The 21226-nt window shown below is 47.6% G+C and overlaps 1 protein-coding gene across 6 annotated transcripts in view; it reads right to left on the bottom strand.

Moving 5' to 3' along the window:
- CASP2 (caspase 2) overlaps positions 1 to 21226 on the bottom strand; it is a 189820-nt gene that overhangs the window by 45106 nt on the left and 123488 nt on the right. For 5 of the 6 annotated variants that reach the window (XM_063962662.1, XM_063962664.1, XM_063962661.1 and 2 more), the window contains exons 3-5: positions 3439 to 3597; positions 1846 to 1888; positions 749 to 837 (exon numbers count right to left, since the gene is read on the bottom strand). In XM_063962662.1, coding sequence (XP_063818732.1) covers positions 749 to 837; positions 1846 to 1888; positions 3439 to 3597 — 291 coding nt within the window. The remainder of the gene's footprint in view (positions 1 to 748; positions 838 to 1845; positions 1889 to 3438; positions 3598 to 21226) is intronic. The other variant, XM_063962665.1, reaches the window with a different exon arrangement.

The raw sequence follows: 21226 nt of genomic DNA, 5'->3' as shown, positions 1-21226 counted from the left end.
AACATGCATACGACTGAATCACTAACATGCATACGACTGAATCACTAACATGCATACGACTGAATCACTAACATGCATACGACTGAATCACTAACATGCATACGACTGAATCACTAACATGCATACGACTGAATCACTAACATGCATACGACTGAATCACTAACATGCATACGACTGAATCACTAACATGCATACGACTGAATCACTAACATGCATACGACTGAATCACTAACATGCATACGACTGAATCACTAACATGCATACGACTGAATCACTAACATGCATACGACTGAATCACTAACATGCATACGACTGAATCACTAACATGCATACGACTGAATCACTAACGCGCATACGACTGAATCACTAACATGCATACGACTGAATCACTAACGCGCATACGACTGAATCACTAACATGCATACGACTGAATCTCTAACGCGCATACGACTGAATCACTAACGCGCATACGACTGAATCACTAACATGCATACGACTGAATCACTAACGCGCATACGACTGAATCACCTGTAGCTGCTGTAATGTGCGAATGTTCTGTGTGGAAATAGACGCAATGCAAAAGCCACAATTCCATTGGCAAAACCGACCTCCATACATGTCTGAATCAGGCCCAGCATGTCTAATATATACGAGCTCGGTGCTAGGCAAGGCCCAGCAATGAGAAGTTTGCTGGTCACAGATCCTATAGGAGGTACAGGGCTATTTAGTCACAGACACAATTACTGACCTGCTTTTGGTGTGATAGGTAGAAGTCTACACTGGTCATAGCTACGTTTCCTGGGCCGTCCCCATCATCTATACACCTCTCGCAGGGCTCTGAGAATGGTCGATAAAAGACATTAGTGCTATACACACGAGGTTTTACAGAGAAGGGTTCATTGCTTTACATCTGTATTCCACACCTGCCCCCAGCAAACAGTGCGTGCCGCACCCTCAGGCTAAACTGGCGCTTATTCTGATGTTCCACCGCAGCTCTGTTAGAAGTATTACTCCCCAATCCATTACCTACAGCTGTGGCGCCTACCGTATCTATAGGGCAGACCAAACAGCTGGAGCGAGTAAGATGCATTTTCGGCACCCGAGGTTAGCAGAGTTGCATAGGACCTGGCGGCCAACTCACGCCAGGCATCTTGCACTGCATGACGTATCGAGGTTAGATGTCTGAGGACACATCTGTATATACCTCTCTAACACAGAGCCAATCTGCAGATCAAACGTGTCACTCTATAAGTCACTGTCTGTCTGATCAGAGAAGCCCCACCCCTCTAACACGGCAGCCTGCTCCAGGAAGAGGACTATGACAACATATTCATATAAATATAAACACTATTTATCACATATACTATTCAGCTCAGTAATACACAGCCTTTCATATATACTAGCGCTAAGTAGATTTACTCTTGGTAACATTATAAATGATACTGGGGGATATGTATCAAACTTTGGAGAAAGACAAAGTGGAGAGAGATAAAGTGCTAACCAATCATCAGCTGTCTTTTTTCAAGCACAGCTTGTAAAATGGCAGCTAGAAGCCGATTGGTTGGTACTTTATTTATCTCCACAGTTTGGTACATCTCCCCCACTGTGCGTTAAAACTGTAATGCATGCTACCTCGGTCATGACAAAACACACAGATATCATCTTTTCAGATGCCCTGAGACTTGGGAGACTGAAAACATCAGCTCAAGGGCAATAAGCTCCGGGAATATCATGATATTATTTCATAATGCTAAAGTAAATTTCAGATCATACAATTCTTTTTAAATACTGTCAAATTGGGCCAAATATTGCGTAAGCTGCGAAACCGTCACAAAGCGCCCTCACCTCGCCATCGCTGAACTCCGATTTCTTCCACAGAGAAAGGAACCTGCAACCAGAAACCAGAGACACTGAATACTTAACAGGACACAAAGAAGTGATCAAATAAAATAAATACTCAAGTATCATTACAGGGTATCAATATACTAATTGTTACCATGATAGCCAATGTAACAGAGACCTGCTGGGCCGCAGATTCATTGTATCTCCCCATAATGTGGGAAATCAGAGTACAGACGTTGTCATTGCAAAACTGAATGTCCGCAGAATCCCAAATTATACAAAGCTAAACACAGAAACCATAGCGATCCCCCAACATCCAAAATAACCGGGAGGGGTTCCAATGGATAGGTCAACAGTCATTAGGTCCAGATCATATAGCCGACATGTGTCAACCTTTTGTACCCGTAGACCATATGGGGTCCACCTACTGTCTACCTAGACACTGTTTAGCTACACTGTCAGACCCATAACCACAGAATGTTTGTTACATACATTACACCGGGCATTCCCAACCGCGGTCCTCAAGGCACACCAGCAGGGCATGTTTTAGTGATATCCAGGCTGCAGCACAGATGGTTAAATCAAAATAACTGAGCTACTAATTAAGTCACCTGTGCTGAAGCCTGGATATCACTAAAACCTGCACTGTTGGTGTGCCTTGAGGACCGCGGTTGGGAATGCCTGCATTATACTAATGGTCTTGTATTGTGTCGTTTCTGAGTGTCACTTACCAGTATTGCTTATAGGAGTCATAACGTCAGGCAACCAATCAGTAATGAGCTGTTACCTGTGCAGTGCAAGCAGAATACTGAAAGGAACTGTATGATTGGTTGCTGCTTTTTGGTGCCATTTCAAGCAATGTTAGTGCAGTACGTATTAGAAGGAATGGGAAGGTCTAAGTATAAAGTCCAGGGACTTCATTTCTTTGTGACCTGCTGTGACGTCATCTTGTTACATGAATGCACATATAAATCTGATGTAAAAATAACCGAACACACATTGTTACTATAAGCCAGGACTAGTAAACGGCTGGGAATCGGGATACGACCTATCTGCATTTCTCTGTGACATATAACTGAATGGCAGGATCACTAGCTGCTATAGACTGATGGGAAACATGGAGGCGTGAGGGGGAATTAAGCAGACTCGTGTATATCTGGTTATTTTACGCTAGTTTTCTAAGCAGCAGAATATCATTTGGTTATTTCCTAAAAAAAAAAAAAAAAGCAAGAAAAACCTTTGATAGTGGAACATTAGTAGATGAAGTTATGAGCTGAGCGTTGGGTGTAGCTCTGTGGTGACTATAAGGAGTAAACATGTGATATTCATTGTTATCTGAGCCAACAACGTAGCCTGCGTTACACCGCTGCTCTAGGTGTGTACAATTAACCCTTTGTACCCATTGTGAGCAGAAGAATCAGCAATACTGGATGTTTTTGGGTCTCCTTGTGGGGGTTGGGTCTTTTTTTTTTGTGTGTGTGGGGGGGGCCCGGGGAGCAGATTTCTGCCTGCTCAGGGGAGGGGAGGGGGGGGAGGGGGGGGGGGGGGGGGGGAGAGAGGGGCTTTCTGCCCGCTCCTGACATGAGATAATCTTACCTCTGGTTTGAGGCATCGCTCTTGTTCCTCCAGCTGCTCCGCTAAGTGCTCCTGCCCGGTGTCTCGGAGCGCAGTACAGAAGATGGTGAACGCTTTGGGGCCGCGTCTGGGAAGTAAATCCAGCAGAGTGCTGTTCTGTCTGTAGCTCACACCCTTACACTGGTCAGCGGGCAGTACAGGAAGGAGATAAGAGCAAGATAATAGCATCAGGCATCTGCAGGCACAAGCAGTTTCTTTACGGATAAAGACACAGTTCCACAGTGGCTAGCACTGCCACCTCACATCACTAGGGCCATGGGCTATTCCCAACATATGCTCTTCCCATGGGTGGTGGCTTCCTCCGCTTTCATCCCACACTCCATAACATACTGGCAGGTGAATTGTTTAATGCAACGCTGCATCATATATATGCACTTATTGTATAGTAGCAGCGACATCGCAGAACACCTAGAAGTAAAACAGAAATGATCCGCCACACAGGCCCTAGCAGAGAGCAGAGTCACCAGGACACTGCGCCCAATCCCCGCTCAGTGTATACAGTGGGTGGCCCTACAGCGGACGTACAACTATTCTGCTTTATGGAAAGTCTATGAAATTCTTTATTTTCAAATTAACTTCTGCGTTTTTAGTTTCTTGCTGACATCAATTTACTTTCCGTTTAGTTTCTGCTTTTAGACATACAAGTAGAACGCATGAATTATCACCCCACACACCATATGGAGGACCTGATTACCTGCACCAGGCTAAAGTAAAAAAAGAGATCAGGAAATAATGTTGACATCACAATGTCAGTAGCTATGGTGTCGACACTGAACATATCAAAATGTGCAGAATGGCGACATGTAAAATGGATGTGAAACGCCAACATTCTGCATATACCGGCAGCAGAGGGTTAGGCTGCAGAGAGGGGAGGTTAGTTAGGCTGTGGGAGGGTAGGTTAGGGGCCTGGCACACCCACTGCTGAATTAGCCAGAAGTCACCGTCAGCTGACCACTGGGATAGAGGAATGGGAATAACTGTGTAAGACAGAGCTGGACGACCCCCGGTAGCCGGGAAATCGTGTACAGTCAGCAGTCAGGCTGGGGCGTGAAGGGGCCACTGGGAGAATGCAGTGGTAGCGGCCCGTGTTTAGGGGTGTGGCCACCACAGAGACGTGGCTAACCTTTACACAGGGCATGGTATGGGTCTCTTAATAAATATATAGAGTATAAACTGCTGGTCAATGCATGATAATGTAATAATAAGATTTTAAACCTACCAGTAAATCTTTTTCTCGTAGTCCGTAAAGGATGCTGGGGACTCCGTAAGGACCATGGGGAATAGAGGGGCTCCACAGGAGACATGGGCACTAAAAAGAACTTTAGGTATGGGTGTGCACTGGCTCCTCCCTCTATGCCCCTCCTCCAGACCTCAGTTAGAGAAACTGTGCCCAGAGGAGACGGACAGTACGAGGAAAGGATTTTGTAAATCCAAGGGCAAGATTCATACCAGCCACACCATTCACATCGTATAACATGGGATATACGAACCAGTCAACAGTATGAAACAAACCAGTATCAGTCCAAAACTGATCCAACTGAAACATAACCCTTATGTTAGCAACAACTATATACAAGTCCTGCAGGATGCTGTCCGCACAGGGACGGGCGCCCAGCATCCTCTACGGACTACGAGAAAAAGATTTACCTGTAGGTTTAAAATCTTATTTTCTCTTACGTCCTAGAGGATGCTGGGGACTCCGTAAGGATCATGGGGATTATACCAAAGCTCCAAAACAGGCAGGAGAGTGCGGACGACTCTGCAGCACCGAATGAGCAAACATTAGGTCCTCATCGGCCAGGGTATCAAACTTGTAGAATTTTGCAAAAGTGTTTGAACCCGACCAAGTCGCGGCTTGGCAAAGATGTAATGCCGAGACGCCCCGGGCAGCCGCCCAAGAAGAGCCCACCTTCCTAGTGGAATGGGCCTTAACCGAATTCGGTAACGGCAATCCAGCCGTAGAATGAGCCTGCTGAATCGTGTTACAGATCCAGCGAACAATAGTCTGTTTAGACGCAGGAGCACCAACCTTGTTGGCTACATACAGGATAAACAGAGCTTCTGTTTTCCTAACCCGAGCCGTTCTGGCCACATAAATTTTCAATGCCCTGACCACATCTAGGTACTCGGAATACTCCACGTCCCTTGTAGCCACAGGCACTACAATAGGTTGGTTCATATGAAAAAAAGAAACCACCTTAGGCAACAATTGGGGACGAATCCGCAACTCAGCTCTATCCACATGGAAAATCAAATAAGGGCTTTTGTGAGACAAAACCGCCAACTCTGACACTCGCCGTGCCGAAGCCAAGGCCAATAACATGACCACCTTCCAAGTAAGATACTTCAAGTCAACTGTTTGAAGCAGTTCAAACCAGTGAGACTTAAGGAACCGTAACGCCACGTTAAGGTCCCATGGTGCCACTGGAGGCACAAAAGGAGGATGGATATGCAGCACCCCTTTCACGAAAGTCTGGACTTCTGGAAGAGAAGCCAATTCCTTTTGAAAGAAAATGGATAAGGCCGAAATCTGAACCTTAATGGAGCCTAACTTTAGGCCCAAATTCACTCCTGTTTGCAGGAAGTGGAGAAAACGGCCCAGATGGAACTCTTCCGGAGGAGCAGTCTTGGCTTCGCACCAAGACACATACTTCCTCCAGATACGGTGATGTTTCGATGTCACCTCCTTCCTAGCCTTTATCAGGGTAGGAATGACCTCCTCCGGAATGCCCTTCTCCGCTAGGATCATGCGTTCAACCGCCATGCCGTCAAACGCAGTCACGGTAAGTCCTGGAACAGACAGGGCCCTTGTTGTAACAGGTCTTCCCTGAGAGGAAGAGGCCACGGATCTTCTGAGAGCATTTCCTGTAGATTCGGATACCAGGCCCTTCGAGGCCAATCTGGAACGATGAGAATCTTCGTCTTGTGATTCTCAGTATCTTTGAGATGAGAGGAAGAGGAGGGAACAAATAGACCGACTGAAACACCCACGGTGTCACCAGTGCGTCCACTGCAATCGCCTGAGGGTCCCTTGACCTGGCGCAATATCTCGGAAGTTTCCTGTTGAGGCGTGAAGCCATCATGTCTATTTGAGGCAGACCCCACTGACTTGCAATCTCTGCGAAGACTTCCTGATGAAGTCCCCACTCTCCTGGATGCAGATCGTGTCTGCTGAGGAAGTCTGCTTCCCAGTTGTCCACTCCCGGAATGAAGACTGCTGTCAGAGCGCTTACATGACTCTCCGCCCATCGAAGAATCTTTGAGGCTTCTGCCATTGCCACTCTGCTCCTTGTGCCGCCTTGGCGGTTTACATGAGCCACTGCTGTGATGTTGTCTGACTGAATCAGAACTGGTAGACCTTGAAGTAAGGTCTGCGCCTGACGAAGGCCGTTGTATATGACCCTTAATTCCAGAATGTTGATGTGTAGACACGCCTCCTGGCTTGACCACAGACCCTGGAAGTGTCTTCCCTGTGTGACTGCTCCCCATCCTCGGAGACTTGCGTCCGTGGTCACCAGAACCCAGTCCTGGATTCCGAACCTGCGACCCTCTAGAAGGTGAGCACTCTGCAGCCACCACAGGAGAGATACCCTGGCCCTGGGGGACAGGCGGGTCATCTGATGAATCTGTAGATGTGACCCGGACCACTTGTCCAGAAGGTCCCACTGAAAGGTTCTGGCATGGAACCTGCCGAATGGAATGGCCTCGTAAGACGCCACCATTTTCCCCAGCACTCCTGTGCAGTGATGTACAGACACCCTGTCTGGCTTCAACAGGTCCCTGACCAGGTCCCGCAGTTCCTGGGCCTTTTCCGTCGGGAGAAAGACCCTGTTTTGTTCCGTGTCCAGAATCATGCCTAAGAAAGGCAATCTGGTTGTTGGAACTAACTGTGACTTTGGCAGGTTTAGAATCCAACCATGTTGTTGTAACACCCTCAGGGAAAGTGATACTTTGACCAGCAACTGTTCTCTCGATCTCGCTTTTAATCAGGAGATCGTCCAAGTATGGGATAATTGTGACCCCCTGCTTGCGCAGGAGCACCATCATCTCCGCCATTAATTTGGTAAAAATTCTCGGGCCCGTGGACAGCCCAAACGGCAACGTCTGAAATTGGTAGTGACAATCCTCCACCACAAATCTCAGGAACGCCTGATGAGGTTGATAAATGGGGACATGAAGGTATGCATCCTTTATGTCTAGAGACACCATATAATCTCCCTCTTCCAGACTTGCAATGACCGCCCTGAGCAACTCCATCTTGAACTTGAACCTTTTTAAGTATAGGTTTAAGGATTTTAAACTTAGAATGGGTCTGACCGAACCGTCCGGTTTCGGGACCACAAACAGGGTTGAGTAATAGCCCATCCCCTGCTGCAGCAGGGGAACCATGACCACCACTTGTTGGAGAGACAATTTTTGAATAGCTGCCAAAACTACCTCCCTCTCTGGGGTAGAAGTCGGCAGTGCCGATTTGAAAAACCGGCGAGGAGGCACCTCTTCGAATTCCAGCTTGTACCCCTGGGAAACAATGTCTATTGCCCAGGGATCCACCTGAGAGTGAACCCAGACTTGGCTGAAAAGACGAAGACGTGACCCCACTGGAGCGGACTCCCCCAGCAGAGCCCCAGCGTCATGCGGTGGATTTAGTAGAAGCCGGGGAGGACTTCTGTTCCTGGGAACTGGCTGTAGCTGACAGCTTTTCCCCCTTTCCCTTACCTCTGGCAAGAAAGGAAGATCCCCGAGCTCTCTTGGATTTATGCGGCCGAAAGGACTGCATCTGATAATGTGGCGCTTTCTTAGGCTGTGAGGAAACATAAGGTAAAAAAGTTGATTTACCAGCAGTAGCTGTGGAAACCAGGTCCGTGAGACCTTCCCCAAACAACTCCTCACCCTTGTACGGCAAAACCTCCATATGCCGCTTTGAGTCGGCATCACCCGTCCACTGTCGGGTCCACAGTGCTCGCCTGGCAGAAATCGCCATAGCGTTTGCTCTGGACCCCAGTATGCCTATATCCCTCTGAGCCTCTCTCATATAAAGGACTGCATCCTTAATATGGCCCAGGGTCAATAAAATAGTTTCCTTATCCATGGTATCCATATCAGTAGATAAGGTCTCTGTCCACGCCAGTACCGCGCTACAAACCCAGGCCGACGCTATTGCCGGTCTGAGTAATGTACCTGTATGTGTGTAAATTGACTTCAAGGTAGTTTCCTGCTTGCGGTCAGCAGGATCCCTGAGGGTAGCGGTATCTTGAGACGGTAGTGCCACCTTCTTGGAAAGGCGCGTCAACGCTTTATCCACCCTTGGGGAGGATTCCCACCGTATTCTGTCCCTGATTGGGAAAGGATACGCCATAAGAATCCTCTTGGGAATCTGCAGTTTCTTATCTGGAGTTTCCCAAGCACTTTCAAATAATTCATTTAATTCAAAGGAGGGTGGAAAAGTAACCTCAGGTTTCTTTTCTTTAAACATGTGGATTTTAGGATTAGGCACCGCGGGGTCATCAATAATATGCAGTACATCCTTTATAGCAATAATCATATAATGGATACTTTTTGCCAACTTTGGCTGTAACCTCGCATCATCATAATCGACACTAGAGTCAGAATCTGTGTCGGTATCTGTGTCAACCACCTGAGAAAGCGGGCGCTTTTGAGACCCAGAAGGCCCCTGTGCCACAGGGAGAGGCAGGGACTGACTCCCTGAACGGTCCCTGGACTCTGCCTTGTCCAAACGTTTGTGTAATAAATTCACATTTGCATTTAGAATATTCCACATATCCATCCAATCATGTGTCGGCGTTGCCGACGGCGACACCACACTCATGCGCTCCACCTCATCCCTAGGAGAGCCTTCCGCTTCAGACATGCCGACACGCACGTACTGACACACCACACACTCAGGGAAAGCTCTATCTGGAGACAGTTTCCCCACAAGGCCCTTTGGAGAGACAGAGAGAGAGTATGCCAGCACACACCCAGAGCCAATAACCCTGGAGAAAAAATTTACCAAGATATAGCGCTTGTAATATGTATTCACTGCGCCAAATTATGTGCCTCCCCCTCCCCCTCCCCTTCTTTAAAACCCTCTGTCACCGGTGATCAGCAGGAGAGAGTCCGAGGAGCCAGCTTCTCAGCGTGTGCTGTGGAAAAAATGGCGCTGGTGAGTGCTGAAAAAGAAGCCCCGCCCACTCAGTGGCGGGCTTCGGTCCCGCTCTTTTTTAAAAACCTGGCGGGGGATACTCATAAGTAAATACAATACAGTGTAAATACCCATATAGCCAGCCCAAGAGGTATAACAATGCTGCCCAGGGCGCCCCCCCCCCCCCCCCCCCTGCGCCCAACAGTGTGCGCCTCTGTGTAGGAGCAATGGCGCGCAGCGTTACCGCTGCATATTACCTCACTGAAGATCTGAAGTCTTCTGCCTTCCTATACTCACCCGGCTTCTATCTTCCGGCTCTGCGAGGAGGACGGCGGCGCGGCTCCGGGACGAACCGCTAGGGGAGACCTGCGTTCTGACTCCCTCAGGAGCTAATGGTGTCCAGTAGCCTAAGAAGCAGAGCCTTGAAACTCACAGAAGTAGGTCTGCTTCTCTCTCCTCAGTCCCACGATGCAGGGAGCCTGTTGCCAGCAGGTCTCCCTAAAAATAAAAAGCTAACAAAATACTTTATTTCAGGAAGCTCAGGAGAGCTCCCTGTAGTGCACCCAGTCTCCTCTGTGCACAGTTTTAAACTGAGGTCTGGAGGAGGGGCATAGAGGGAGGAGCCAGTGCACACCCATACCTAAAGTTCTTTTTAGTGCCCATGTCTCCTGTGGAGCCCGTCTATTCCCCATGGTCCTTACGGAGTCCCCAGCATCCTCTAGGACGTAAGAGAAATATCAGATTAATAACAGCACTGCACTGTAGAGTGGAGTGCAACAGAAATGTATGTATAATGCACAATTCGAGTGCACAGTCTTGGACATGATCCCTAGAGGAAGGGGTGGGGGTTCCGGCGGTGGAGCCCACCAGGGATTTCCCCTGTACCTCTGTGGGCCGGTCCGATACTGGCTGTTAGTGGGTGCACATCTTGGCCAGCTGGGTAACAGAGGCTGCTGGCACATAGATCTGACTGCTTGGCTCACACATTCTACACTATGGTGTCAGATTCTGGTCACATGACCCGGGGCCTGGACACCCTGCTGTCTTCCTAATGTGTGGTTTAAGGTAAGGGACTAAAGCTAGGTAACACACCTATACAATCGTCGGCCCGTTCTCCCGATGTCGGGTGAACGTCCGCTGATTATATAGGTGTGTACGCAGCACCGATGCAGGAGTGTTAGCTGGTTAACGGCTTATAACACTCCTGCACATGCGACCTCCTGACCCCCATAGTGGAGCCGCTACCTATCCCCCCACCTCGTGATGTTGGCCGTAGTTCCTCTCTGCCGCTGCCTTATGGCGCAGTGGGGGGGGGGGCCTGCATTCCTGGAAACAGGGGCGTGTCACCGCCGTTTCTGGGAGGGGAGAGCAAAGGGTCTGCATGTCATGGCACAGACTTCCTGGCCTCGCAGACTACCCTTCTACTAGTCAGCTGCATAAGCTCAGGCTTACTCAGCTGGCTGCCTGCGTGAACATCGTGACGTGGGATCCTAGCTGGAGACGGCGGTCGCAGTGCTGACATCACAGCTACATGCATGTTGTCTGCATGTTTCTCCTTAAAATCGGACAGAAATTCAAAGCTGCTTGCAAGCGGCTCTGCATTCCTGTACATCTCTGCGTCAATCAGACAGCAGTAACTGGTGTGAAAGTCAGTCTCTCTCTATTATTAGTCAAATTGATGGTAAGTAAACAGCCAGCCCATTAGCTGAGCAGTACTCAGTGCAGGGAAAGGGATTAGTCAGCCAGTGTACTGTAATCACATTTAGTGTAGTCACCCAGCTAACCGTACTCATCACATTGTCAGAGAGTATAATAGCATTTAGGGGTTTATGTAATGGGCTGCGGGAAGCAGGTTCTGGCGAGAATCCGGCGGATCCATCCACATTTTTGAAGCAGCAATCATTTAAAAGGCAAACCAGGTTGGTGCTGCCTGAAATATTGTCGCTTTAAAAAATACGGCCAGACTTGCCAGAGCCTGTATCTCATCTCGCAGCCTGCTACACAAGCCCCTCAGTGTAAGTCAGAATGTCACAGTCAACTCATTCAACAATCAGTCTCTCCTAAAGCCAGCCAAAAGTCAGTAAAAAAGAGCCAATCAGTGAACTTACTGTGGGCATTTAGCTCCCGGATTAAGAGCCGGAGCTATTCAATTACTGTTTGTGGTATGCCCGTGGGTGCATTTAAGGCAAATGTCTGTTCGCACCTTCCTGAGGTGCGAACAGAAATCCTTGTTAAGTGCCCCCTTAAGGCTTACTGCACATTGCAATTGCATAGCTTAGTGCACGTTACCTGGAATATATGCCTTTCCGCAGGATATGGGGTTTACTACGTGATAGAATAGCTCTGGGCACGTAACCTGGAATATATGCCTTACCGCAGGATATGGGGTTTACTACGTGACAGAATAGCTCTGAGCACGTAACCTGGAATATATGCCTAACCGCAGGATATGGGACTTACTACGTGATAGAATAGCTCTGGGCACGTAACCTGGAATATATGCCTTACCGCAGGATATGGGGTTTACTACGTGATAGAATAGATCTGGGCACGTAACCTGGAATATATGCCTTACCGCAGGATATGGGACTTACTACGTGATAGAATAGCTCTGGGCACGTAACCTGGAATATATGCCTTACCGCAGGATATGGGGTTTACTACGTGATAGAATAGCTCTGGGCACGTAACCCGGAATATATGCCTTACCGCAGGATATGGGGTTTACTACGTGATAGATTAGCTCTGGGCACGTAACCCGGAATATATGCCTTACCGCAGGATATGGGGTTTACTACGTGATAGTGTAGCTCTGGGCACGTAACCTGGAATATATGCCGTACTGCAGGAAATGGGGTTTACTACGTGATATTGTAGCTCTGGGCACGTAACCTGGAATATATGCCTTATTGCAGGATATGGGACTTACTACGTGATAGCATAGCTCTGGGCACGTAACCTGGAATATATGCCTTACTGCAGGATATGGGGTTTACTACGTGATAGTATAGCTCTGGGCACGTAACCTGGAATATATGCCGTACTGCAGGAAATGGGGTTTACTACGTGATAGTGTAGCTCTGGGCACATAACCTGGAATATATGCCTTACCGCAGGATATGGGGTTTACTACGTGATAGTGTAGCTCTGGGCACATAACCTAGAATATATGCCGTACTGCAGGAAATGGGGTTTACTACGTGATAGAATAGCTCTGGGCACATAACCTGGAATATATGCCTTACCGCAGGATATGGGGTTTACTACGTGATAGAATAGCTCTGGGCACGTAACCTGGAATATATGCCTTACCGCGGGATATGGGACTTACTACGTGATAGTGTAGCTCTGGGCACGTAACCTGGAATATATGCCTTACTGCAGGATATGGGACTTACTACGTGATAGAATAGCTCTGGGCACGTAACCTGGAATATATGCCTTACTGCAGGATATGGGACTTACTACGTGATAGTGTAGCTCTGGGCACGTAACCTGGAATATATGCCTTACCGCAGGATATGGGGTTTACTACGTGATAGTGTAGCTCTGGGCACGTAACCTGGAATATATGCCTTACTGCAGGATATGGGACTTACTACGTGATAGTGTAGCTCTGGGCACGTAACCTGGAATATATGCCTTACCGCGGGATATGGGGTTTACTACGTGATAGAATAGCTCTGGGCACATAACCTGGAATATATGCCTTACTGCAGGATATGGAGTTTACTACGTGATAGAATAGCTCTGGGCACGTTACCTGGAATATATGCCTTACCGCAGGATATGGGACTTACTACGTGATAGAATAGCTCTGGGCACGTAACCTGGAATATATGCCTTACCGCAGGATATGGGGTTTACTACGTGATAGAATAGCTCTGGGCACGTAACCTGGAATATATGCCTTACCGCAGGATATGGGGTTTACTACGTGATAGAATAGCTCTGGGCACGTAACCTGGAATATATGCCTTACCGCGGGATATGGGACTTACTACGTGATAGAATAGCTCTGGGCACATAACCTGGAATATATGCCTTACTGCAGGATATGGAGTTTACTACGTGATAGAATAGCTCTGGGCACGTTACCTGGAATATATGTTTTACCGCAGGATATGGGGTTTACTACGTGATAGAATAGATCTGGGCACGTAACCTGGAATATATGCCTTACTGCAGGATATGGGACTTACTACGTGATAGAATAGCTCTGGGCACGTAACCTGGAATATATGCCTTACCGCAGGATATGGGGTTTACGACGTGATAGAATAGCTCTGGGCACGTAACCCGGAATATATTCCTTACCGCAGGATATGGGGTTTACTACGTGATAGTGTAGCTCTGGGCACGTAACCTGGAATATATGCCGTACTGCAGGAAATGGGGTTTACTACGTGATAGTGTAGCTCTGGGCACATAACCTGGAATATATGCCGTACTGCAGGATATGGGACTTACTACGTGATAGTATAGCTCTGGGCACGTAACCTGGAATATATGCCTTACTGCAGGATATGGGGTTTACTACGTGATAGTATAGCTCTGGGCACGTAACCTGGAATATATGCCTTACTGCAGGATATGGGACTTACTACGTGATAGTATAGCTCTGGGCACGTAACCTGGAATATATGCCTTACCGCGGGATATGGGACTTACTACGTGATAGTGTAGCTCTGGGCACGTAACCTGGAATATATGCCTTACTGCAGGATATGGGACTTACTACGTGATAGTATAGCTCTGGGCACGTAACCTGGAATATATGCCTTACTGCAGGATATGGGACTTACTACGTGATAGTATAGCTCTGGGCACGTAACCTGGAATATATGCCTTACTGTAGGATATGGGGTTTACTACGTGATAGTGTAGCTCTGGGCACGTAACCTGGAATATATGCCTTACTGCAGGATATGGGACTTACTACGTGATAGAATAGCTCTGGGCACGTAACCTGGAATATATGCCTTACCGCGGGATATGGGACTTACTACGTGATACTGTAGCACTGGGCACATAACCTGGAATATATGCCTTACCGCAGGATATGGGACTTACTACGAGATAGAATAGCTCTGGGCACGTAACCTGGAATATATGCCTTACCGCGGGATATGGGGTTTACTACGTGATAGTGTAGCTCTGGGCACGTAACCTGGAATATATGCCTTACCGCGGGATATGGGGTTTACTACGTGATAGTGTAGCTCTGGGCACGTAACCTGGAATATATGCCTTACTGCAGGATATGGGGTTTACTACGTGATAGTATAGCTCTGGGCACGTAACCTGGAATATATGCCGTACTGCAGGAAATGGGGTTTACTACGTGATAGTGTAGCTCTGGGCACATAACCTGGAATATATGCCTTACTGCAGGATATGGGACTTACTACGTGATAGAATAGCTCTGGGCATGTAACCTGGAATATATGCCTTACCGCGGGATATGGGACTTACTACGTGATACTGTAGCACTGGGCACATAGCCTGGAATATATGCCTTACCGCGGGATATGGGACTTACTACGTGATAGTGTAGCTCTGGGCACGTAACCTGGAATATATGCCTTACCGCAGGATATGGGACTTACTACGTGATAGAATAGCTCTGGGCACGTAACCTGGAATATATGCCTTACCGCGGGATATGGGACTTACTACGTGATAGAATAGCTCTGGGCACGTAACCTGGAATATATGCCTTACCGCGGGATATGGGACTTACTACGAGATAGAATAGCTCTGGGCACGTAACCTGGAATATATGCCTTACTGCAGGATATGGAGTTTACTACGTGATAGAATAGCTCTGGGCACGTTACCTGGAATATATGTCTTACCGCAGGATATGGGGTTTACTACGTGATAGAATAGATCTGGGCACGTAACCTGGAATATATGCCTTACTGCAGGATATGGGACTTACTACGTGATAGAATAGCTCTGGGCACGTAACCTGGAATATATGCCTTACCGCAGGATATGGGGTTTACTACGTGATAGAATAGCTCTGGGCACGTAACCCGGAATATATTCCTTACCGCAGGATATGGGGTTTACTACGTGATAGTGTAGCTCTGGGCACGTAACCTGGAATATATGCCGTACTGCAGGAAATGGGGTTTACTACGTGATAGTGTAGCTCTGGGCACATAACCTGGAATATATGCCTTACCGCGGGATATGGGACTTACTACGTGATACTGTAGCACTGGGCACATAACCTGGAATATATGCCTTACCGCGGGATATGGGACTTACTACGTGATAGTGTAGCTCTGGGCACGTAACCTGGAATATATGCCTTACCGCAGGATATGGGACTTACTACGTGATAGAATAGCTCTGGGCACGTAACCTGGAATATATGCCTTACCGCGGGATATGGGACTTACTACGTGATAGAATAGCTCTGGGCACGTAACCTGGAATATATGCCTTACCGCGGGATATGGGACTTACTACGTGATAGAATAGCTCTGGGCACGTAACCTGGAATATATGCCTTACTGCAGGATATGGAGTTTACTACGTGATAGAATAGCTCTGGGCACGTAACCTGGAATATATGCCGTACTGCAGGATATGGAGTTTACTACGTGATAGTATAGCTCTGAGCACGTAACCTGGAATATATGCCTTACTGCAGGATATGGGACTTACTACGTGATAGAATAGCTCTGGGCACGTAACCTGGAATATATGCCTTACTGCAGGATATGGAGTTTACTACGTGATAGAATAGCTCTGGGCACGTAACCTGGAATATATGCCGTACTGCAGGATATGGAGTTTACTACGTGATAGAATAGCTCTGGGCACGTTACCTGGAATATATGTCTTACCGCAGGATATGGGGTTTACTACGTGATAGAATAGATCTGGGCACGTAACCTGGAATATATGCCTTACTGCAGGATATGGGACTTACTACGTGATAGAATAGCTCTGGGCACGTAACCTGGAATATATGCCTTACCGCAGGATATGGGGTTTACTACGTGATAGAATAGCTCTGGGCACGTAACCCGGAATATATTCCTTACCGCAGGATATGGGGTTTACTACGTGATAGTGTAGCTCTGGGCACGTAACCTGGAATATATGCCTTACCGCAGGATATGGGACTTACTACGTGATAGAATAGCTCTGGGCACGTAACATGGAATATATGCCTTACCGCGGGATATGGGACTTACTACGTGATAGAATAGCTCTGGGCACGTAACCTGGAATATATGCCTTACTGCAGGATATGGAGTTTACTACGTGATAGAATAGCTCTGGGCACGTAACCTGGAATATATGCCGTACTGCAGGATATGGAGTTTACTACGTGATAGTATAGCTCTGAGCACGTAACCTGGAATATATGCCTTACTGCAGGATATGGGACTTACTACGTGATAGAATAGATCTGGGCACGTAACCTGGAATATATGCCGTACTGCAGGATATGGGACTTACTACGTGATAGAATAGCTCTGGGCACATAACCTGGAATATATGCCTTACCGCGGGATATGGGACTTACTACGTGATCGTGTAGCTCTGGGCACGTAACCTGGAATATATGCCTTACCGCGGGATATGGGACTTACTACGTGATAGAATAGCTCTGGGCACGTAACCTGGAATATATGCCTTACCGCGGGATATGGGACTTACTACGTGATAGAATAGCTCTGGGCACGTAACCTGGAATATATGCCTTACCGCGGGATATGGGACTTACTACGTGATAGTGTAGCTCTGGGCACGTAACCTGGAATATATGCCTTACCGCAGGATATGGGGTTTACTACGTGATAGTGTAGCTCTGGGCACGGAACCTGGAATATATGCCTTACCGCAGGATATGGGACTTACTACGTGATAGAATAGCTCTGGGCACATAACCTGGAATATATGCCTTACCGCGGGATATGGGACTTACTACGTGATAGTGTAGCTCTGGGCACGTAACCTGGAATATATGCCTTACCGCGGGATATGGGGTTTACTACGTGATAGTGTAGCTCTGGGCACGTAACCTGGAATATATGCCTTACTGCAGGATATGGGACTTACTACGTGATAGAATAGCTCTGGGCACGTAACCTGGAATATATGCCTTACCGCGGGATATGGGACTTACTACGTGATAGAATAGCTCTGGGCACGTTACCTGGAATATATGCCTTACCGCGGGATATGGGACTTACTACGTGATAGAATAGCTCTGGGCACGTTACCTGGAATATATGTCTTACCGCAGGATATGGGGTTTACTACGTGATAGAATAGATCTGGGCACGTAACCTGGAATATATGCCTTACTGCAGGATATGGGACTTACTACGTGATAGAATAGCTCTGGGCACGTAACGTGGAATATATGCCTTACCGCAGGATATGGGGTTTACTACGTGATAGAATAGCTCTGGGCACGTAACCCGGAATATATTCCTTACCGCAGGATATGGGGTTTACTACGTGATAGTATAGCTCTGGGCACGTAACCTGGAATATATGCCTTACCGCGGGATATGGGGTTTACTACGTGATAGTGTAGCTCTGGGCACGTAACCTGGAATATATGCCTTACTGCAGGATATGGGACTTACTACGTGATAGTGTAGCTCTGGGCACGTAACCTGGAATATATGCCTTACCGCGGGATATGGGGTTTACTACGTGATAGAATAGCTCTGGGCACATAACCTGGAATATATGCCTTACTGCAGGATATGGAGTTTACTACGTGATAGAATAGCTCTGGGCACGTTACCTGGAATATATGCCTTACCGCAGGATATGGGACTTACTACGTGATAGAATAGCTCTGGGCACGTAACCTGGAATATATGCCTTACCGCAGGATATGGGGTTTACTACGTGATAGAATAGCTCTGGGCACGTAACCTGGAATATATGCCTTACCGCAGGATATGGGGTTTACTACGTGATAGAATAGCTCTGGGCACGTAACCTGGAATATATGCCTTACCGCGGGATATGGGACTTACTACGTGATAGAATAGCTCTGGGCACATAACCTGGAATATATGCCTTACTGCAGGATATGGAGTTTACTACGTGATAGAATAGCTCTGGGCACGTTACCTGGAATATATGTCTTACCGCAGGATATGGGGTTTACTACGTGATAGAATAGATCTGGGCATGTAACCTGGAATATATGCCTTACTGCAGGATATGGGACTTACTACGTGATAGAATAGCTCTGGGCACGTAACCTGGAATATATGCCTTACCGCAGGATATGGGGTTTACTACGTGATAGAATAGCTCTGGGCACGTAACCCGGAATATATTCCTTACCGCAGGATATGGGGTTTACTACGTGATAGTATAGCTCTGGGCACGTAACCTGGAATATATGCCTTACCGCGGGATAATAAGAATTTACTTACCGATAATTCTATTTCTCGGAGTCCGTAGTGGATGCTGGGGTTCCTGAAAGGACCATGGGGAATAGCGGCTCCGCAGGAGACAGGGCACAAAAGTAAAGCTTTTCCGATCAGGTGGTGTGCACTGGCTCCTCCCCCTATGACCCTCCTCCAGACTCCAGTTAGGTACTGTGCCCGGACGAGCGTACACAATAAGGGAGGAATTTTGAATCCCGGGTAAGACTCATACCAGCCACACCAATCACACCGTACAACTTGTGATCTAAACCCAGTTAACAGTATGATAACAAAAGGAGCCTCTGAAAGACGGCTTCCTACAACAATAACCCGATTTTTGTAACAATAACTATGTACAAGTATTGCAGAATAATCCGCACTTGGGATGGGCGCCCAGCATCCACTACGGACTCCGAGAAATAGAATTATCGGTAAGTAAATTCTTATTTTCTCTATCGTCCTAGTGGATGCTGGGGTTCCTGAAAGGACCATGGGGATTATACCAAAGCTCCCAAACGGGCGGGAGAGTGCGGATGACTCTGCAGCACCGAATGAGAGAACTCCAGGTCCTCTTTTTGCCAGGGTATCAAATTTGTAGAATTTTACAAACGTGTTCTCCCCCGACCACGTAGCTGCTCGGCAGAGTTGTAATGCCGAGACCCCTCGGGCAGCCGCCCAAGATGAGCCCACCTTCCTTGTGGAATGGGCATTTACATATTTTTTGCTGTGGCAAGCCTGCCACAGAATGTGCAAGCTGAATTGTACTACAAATCCAACGAGCAATAGTCTGCTTAGAAGCAGGAGCACCCAGCTTGTTGGGTGCATACAGGATAAACAGCAAGTCAGATTTCCTTACTCCAGCCGCCCTGACAACATCCAGCAACTTGGAGTCCTCCAAGTCCCTAGTAGCCGCAGGTACCACAATAAGCTGGTTCAGGTGAAACGCTGACACCACCTTAGGGAGAAACTGGGGACGAGTCCACAGCTTTGCTCTGTCCGAATGGACAATCAGATATGGCTTTGTGAGATAAAGCCGCCAATTCTGACACTCGCCTGGCCGAGGCCAGGACCAACAGCATGGTCGCTTTCCATGTGAGATATATCAAATCCACAGATTTGAGTTGTTTAAACCAATGTGATTTTAGGAATCCCAAACTATGTTGAGATCGCCCAGTGCCACTGGAGACATCAAAAGGGGGTTGTATATGCAGTACTCCCTTAACAACTTCTGGACTTCAGGAACTGAAGCCAATTTCTTTCTGGAAGAAAATCGACCGGTCGAAATTTGAACCTTAATGGACCCCAATTTGAGACCCATATACACTCCTGTTTGCAGGAAATGTAGGAATTAACCTAGTTGAAATTCTTCCGTGGAGCTTTCCTGGCCTCACACCATGGAACACATTTTCACCTAAGCAGTGATAATGTTGTGCGGTCACCTCCTTCCTGGCTCTGACCAGGGTAGGGATGACCTCTTCCGGAATGCCTTTTTCCCTTAGGATCCGGCGTTCACCCGTCAACGCGGCTGCGGTAAGTCATGGAACAGACATGATTCTTGCTGAATCAAGATCCTTTCTAGTATCTCTTGAAGTTCCGGGTACCAAGTTCTTCTTGGCCAAACCGGAGCCACGAGTATAGTTCTTACTCCTCTCCTTCCTATCATTCTCCATACACTGGGTATGAAAGGCAGAGGAGGGAACACATACACCGACTGGTACACCCACGGTGTTACCAGAGCGTCCCAGCTATTGCCTGAGGGTCTCTAGACCTGGCGCTTCATGTGGGACGCCATCATAACCACCTTTGGTCTTTCCCAACGGTTTACAAACATGTGGAAACTTCCAGATGAAGTTCCCACTTTTCCAGGTGGAATTCATTCATGCTGAGGAAATCTTCCTAGTTGTCCACTCCCGGAATGAACACTGCTGACAGTGTTATCACATGATTTTTCGCCCAGCGAAGAATCCTTGCTGTCATTGCCCTCCTGCTTCTTGTGCCGCCCCGTCTGTTTACGTGGGCGACTGCCATGATGATGTCCTACTGGATCAGCACCGGTTGACTTTGAAGCAGAGGTCTTCCTAGGCTCAGAGCATCGTAAATTGCCCTTAGCTCCAGTATATTCATGTGGAGAGAAATCTCCAGACTTGACCACACTTCCTTGGAAATTTCTTCCCTGTGT

The sequence above is a fragment of the Pseudophryne corroboree genome, chromosome 3, assembly GCF_028390025.1.
Source record: "Pseudophryne corroboree isolate aPseCor3 chromosome 3, aPseCor3.hap2, whole genome shotgun sequence".
Classification (NCBI taxonomy): domain Eukaryota; kingdom Metazoa; phylum Chordata; class Amphibia; order Anura; family Myobatrachidae; genus Pseudophryne; species Pseudophryne corroboree.
This window is presented reverse-complemented; position numbering and strand designations above follow the sequence as displayed.